Raw genomic sequence first — 5549 nt, 5'->3', positions numbered from 1 at the left:
GGAAGTGGAAGGCCCGAAACAGGAAGTAAAGCCTTACATTGTCCGATTGACACGAAACTAGATATGTGAGTTACGGGACCGTCCCTGAACATGTTTCCAGAGACAAACAGGAAGTTGGCCATTTTAAACAGGAAGTGCCCTCTAACTTTGCCGTACGTTGTCCGATTTGCACGAAAGCTTATATGTGACACCAGGGACCTGTCCGTAGCATGTCTGCAAAAGATGACCTCCCAACAGGAAGTGGAATGCCCGAAACAGGAAGTAAACTCTAAGATTGTCCGATCTGAACAAAACTTGATATGTAAGACAAGGGAACTTCCCTGAACTCGTTAACGGACGCGCATTTGACCGAACAGGAACTCAGCCATTTTAAACAGGAAGTGCCCTATAACTTTGCCATACGTTGCCCGATCCCCCCGAAATTTGGATCGACATGCGCGGGGACGCCGCTGAAAATAACTAGTACTGAAAATAACTAGTACCGCGCGCGGTGAATGAACGGGTGAGAGCGCGAGGCACGCGGGGAGCCGTGGCACACGGCGACCCGCGTGGGTCGGCTCGAACCCGTTCAGAACCGCGCGCGGTACTAGTTTGATTTGTGTTATCGTGAGCAAGCTCTGTGCTCCTTATTGTAATTTATGGTGGCTAATTAAGTCAGCTCCCGGGCACTCGCTGATGTGAATGCGCGCCGTGTACTCTGCAGCTGATGTGTTGCGTTCAATGTACGCTGTTTATTCAACAATACATGCAGTTGATGCTACTGAGGTTGTGCTGAGGAGAATTAACGGTCTCGTCACCATCAAAGATCGACTTTTCTGCCTCCCGTGGTTCTTTTCAAACATGTGCAATAACCACAACGAAAACTCATGAAAACATGTGCAATAAAACCTTGGGCAATATGGGGATACTGTATATATATATATATATATATATATATATATGTATGTATGTATATTACATGCATAGTGTATTTTTATCTCATATTCATATATTATTTTATATATTTTTTTTTTATTCTATATTTTATGGTGTTTGGTACCTGGGGTGTTTTTCTTTCCTGTCTCCTGTAAAGTGTGACTCTAATTTTAAAAGTGCTGTGTGTCGATGTTGGAGTTTTTAATTTCCAATAAAGTCGTCTGTCTGTCTGCTCAGACCTAACAGGACTATATATACTGTATATCAGCAAAGAGAATGCAGTGCAGAGCTAAGACTGGCTTTTTAGTTAACACACATTAAATCCTAAACTTATTTTACATATTCTAAAATATAAAATATACACTGCTCCCCAACACTTTTAAAGTCTTAAATGAAGATTGAAAAAGAAAAACACATTGCAGAAGAACTAAATTGTGGCTGTTACAGTGCAAATCGTTGGCTGTTCTTCTGAACAAAGGCTTCTGATCTCACTTTTGCAATGCTAGTGGAGTTTATGCTAACACATTAACATTTAAGCTAACAGACTTTCTCCAGAGTTCATACACAAACGGATGGATTATTTAGTGGCTGAAAGAGAGTGGCAGGACATGAGAATAACTGGCCACCTTGAGGTGAACAGACACAGTAGTTACTTCTGAGATGACGACATGACGTCATGGAATCAAAATAAAGCATCCTGAACCTCTTATTAACCTATCTTCTTATGGGGTGAGTTTTCATTAAAGTCTATGTTATGTTAGTTTTTAAAGTAACATACAGGGATTAAAAAATGTTTTTTCATGCTGGACACTGTCTTTTAATAATCCACTGTGCGTTTCAGAACATTATGTGACTACATTGTTATTAGCTAGCTCAGTATTGTTTTAAAATGCAGATGTTACGAAAATCCAACCTTGTGTTCGATCAGATGATTGTATGATAAACTGTAATGGGAGCATGTGAGCATCTGCAATTTATATGAATAACAAACCAACATGATGTGCAGGGCTGCTGCTAAGCTTTTGGGGGCCCTAAGTATAATTGGTCAGAGGTATAGGGAGCGGCGGCTCTGCTGATGTGCTTGAATAATGTGTGAATGACACAGCGTTGTGTATGAAGCATTGACTGTGATGCTAATGATTTAGCAACTCTCTGAGCACATCATCAGCATTCAGCTCATTCAGTAACAGACCAGTAACAGACCAGTAACCATCCACACAAACACAGAGCCATTTAAATGTATTTTATTTTATTTGATATTAGAAATATGTATCTATCTTTGATCCGTCTAACTCTTTAAAGTATATTACCTTTCTTGTTTTTCATTTTTATGAAATTTATATTCATATTTCATTTTATTTTTCTCTGGGAACCCTCTGGGGCCTCTTCATAGAACCTTTGCGGTCCCTAGACCTGTCATTGATAAATGTTGTTCAAACTACTACCACAGTTTATCAGGGCCCTCAAGTTTTGAAGTCAGTTCAGAGTGAGATTTTGTCGGGAAGGGCAGGGGTAGGTGAGGAGTGTGACTGTGTGTTGTAGGCGTTGGTGTCAGATTTTGAGGCCTTCAGGACATCTTAATGGACACATTTTTACGAGTAATGTATGCATTGCTAGGATATAAAATCTAAAAATTAAATATTACGACTAAAAGTAGCCTCCTGACTAAAATGGACTATGCAACGATTAAACTGTATTTACTGCAACTGCAAACTTTTATTTCAAAAAGAAACAACAGATGATGGAAATATTACCACACTAGTGTAAGGACAAGTCATGAGAACAGGATAAGCCACACCCCCTTCCTATATATTTTTCAAGTTATTTCATTTCAAATGTTAAGAGGTTATTATGTCCAGTTTTTTTATGTATTGTTCTGTGTAGCTCACAAAATAGTATATGTGCTCCAGTTTCTGTGATGAGAGATAGCACGTACGGAGTGGTGTGCTTTCACTGACAGCTAGGCCAGGAGGGGGTTGGGCTATGTAAATGTGATGATTCTGTCTTTTGGCTCCTAGAAGGTGTAAATCTTTGAGACTAAAATTCTCCCTAAAGCAGTTTGAGGAATGCCTTCATTCAAATGGCCACATCTTCAAATATTTTCAGATTTCCATGTGTTACACATGGATGGAAACCTTAGAAATCGCACTTTCGGAATCTGCAAATAACTCAACTGGTTTTGCCATGGCTGGGCACATACCGTCATCTGCTCATTTCCACAATGGAACATATGGGAGAACTTCAACATCTTGTGACCACAGGAACCACACGCACTTCCTATGCTAAATGTAGAACACTTCTCTGTCCAGTTGGTGGCAGCAAAGAAGACCACAACAAACATGTTGGTAACCATGGACACTGAACTGAGGAGTTCAATTTTTTATTGTTGGACTACAGTTCTATCCGTCTTAAGTGATACGCAATGCTGAGGAGCTGGTGAGGAGAAAGTTGTTGTATCTGAATGATCTGTCCATTGAGCAGGGCATCAAAGAATCATACACATACATAGACTTAAATAGAATGCTGGAAAAGAGAAAAGTAATTAAAAAAGTTATTTTACATTTAAGTACAATTTCTTTTTACCATTTTTTTTTTCCATTAATATAATGTTGAAATACATATTAAAACATTATTTTATCAGCATTTGTGTGTGTACATTTGAGCTAGAATTGATTAATATGGTCTCACAGTTTCTATGACCCAATGCCACGACCCATGATGGCTTTCTTTGTGTTTCTCTCTGGTCTGAACAGGATTATGTAACATTTGGGTCCAAACAGCGCCACCAACAGGCCAAAACTGGAGGCCAGGATGGCAAATACCTCCACTGCATCTGCATATTTGCCTGGTGAGCTGATGTAAGCAGGGACAAAGGCCACCCACACTGCGCAGAAGATCAACATGCTGAAAGTGATGAGTTTGGCCTCATTGAAACTGTCTGGAAGATTTTTTGCTAGAAAAGCTAACAAACAACTGAGGACAGCCAGTAAACCAATATAACCAAGTAAAACTGCAAAACCAACTGTGGACCCAACTGCACACTCATAAACTATCTTGTCACTGTGATACTGGGTGTTTTTATGAGGCACTGGTGAAGCAGAGACAAGCCAGACAGTGCAGATTGCTGCTTGAACAGAAGTCAGAACCAGAACTGAACCTCTCTGCTGCACAGCACCAAACCACTTGAGACTGGACTCACCTCCTGGTTTGGAGGCCCTGAACACAGCAAGAACCACCATGGTTTTCACCAGGATACATGAGACACAAAGCACAAAGCTGATGCCAAATGCTGCATGTCTTAGTTGGCAAGTCCATAATCTGGGTCGTCCAATGAAGAGCAATGAACAGAGGAAACAGAACTTAAGTGACACCAAGAGAAGAAAACTGAGTTCTGAATTGTTGGCACGAACTATAGGTGTGCTGTGATGATGGATGAAGATGCCCAGAACAACAACACAGATACATGTGCCCAACAGTGAGGTGGTTGTCAAGCAGATACCCAGAGGCTCATGGTAGGAGAGGAAGTCTGTTTTCTTAGGAACACAGTGGTCACGCTGGGGGCTGGACCAGAAATCTTCTGGACAACGGGTGCACTCCATGGAGTCTGAGAAAAGAGGGAAAGTGATGAGATACATGTTTATACAACATCTCTGAACTGTGATGTTTAAAAGTTTACACTCACCAGTTGTATTGCTGATCTTTCCCTCAGAACAAGGGACACAGTCAAAACAACACTCAGGTTCCCCCTTCTTTCTGGCCATGCGGGTACCTGGAGGACAACTCTCACTGCACACTGACCGAGGAGGCTGTGTGGAGAAACATCAGTATCTGTTAGATTAATCTATAATGATTAAGGTAAAGAGATGGTATTCTGACAAAATAAGAAATAACCTGTTTGGATTCAAAGTTCCAGAAGATTTTCTCTTCATTCAGTGTGATTTCTTCACCTTTGAAGGCTGACCTCTTAACCTGACCCACTCTCTGAACTTTAGTTCTTCCATCAGGGAGCCACACCCAGTTCATGATGTCATATACAGGTAAGGCATCACCATTTTCATCAAATGACACTCGATCACCAAATGTTGTTGTGAAATTGACTTTTTCCAAGTAATGCACAATCTATGAAAATCCAGATTAGGGACAAAGGGGAAATTATTTTTAAAGTATAGTGCTTTCTATTAGAGATGCATCGAAAATTCGGCCACCGAAACATTTTGGCCGAAAATGGTGGCCAAAAAAGGCATTTTCGGGTTTTGGCTGGGTTTGGCTGGGTTTTGGTTTCACTCTATAAAGAATACCCGAAGTAGGATCCATCCATCCTTATTCTACCGCTTTATCCTCCACATGAGGGTCGTTGGGGGCTCTGGTGTCAATCCCAGCTGTCATAGAGCTAAAGGCGGGGTCACACCTTGGACACAGCCTTATACACATTATACTCTGGTCTGAGGTCTGAATCGTCCAGCAAATCAGTCTCAACATTATCTATAGCTTCCTGTCCAGTGCATAATTCTCCTGCAGGTTCCACCCAACCTGCTGGATGTGGTGCAAATCTACACTGAAATGTGTGTTCCCAAAACTGATTCACCTGTAATGTAGTTCATCTTAAATTGATTACAATATATTTTTTTCCAAAA

General features: G+C 40.8%; 1 protein-coding gene across 1 annotated transcript; it reads right to left on the bottom strand.

The window, feature by feature from the left end:
• Window positions 1-3608: 3608 nt before the first annotated feature.
• Window positions 3609-5301, bottom strand: LOC131462862 (vomeronasal type-2 receptor 26-like). The gene is made up of 3 exons (XM_058634395.1): window positions 5245-5301; window positions 4598-4721; window positions 3609-4519 (listed from the first exon to the last, which is right to left on the bottom strand). Exons 1-3 carry the CDS (start codon window positions 5299-5301, stop codon window positions 3609-3611), a joined length of 1092 nt encoding a protein of 363 aa, XP_058490378.1.
• Between the last annotated feature and the right edge of the window lie 248 nt (window positions 5302-5549).

Source organism: Solea solea, chromosome 7 (assembly GCF_958295425.1).
Source record: "Solea solea chromosome 7, fSolSol10.1, whole genome shotgun sequence".
NCBI classification, from domain to species: Eukaryota; Metazoa; Chordata; class Actinopteri; order Pleuronectiformes; family Soleidae; genus Solea; species Solea solea.
This window is presented reverse-complemented; position numbering and strand designations above follow the sequence as displayed.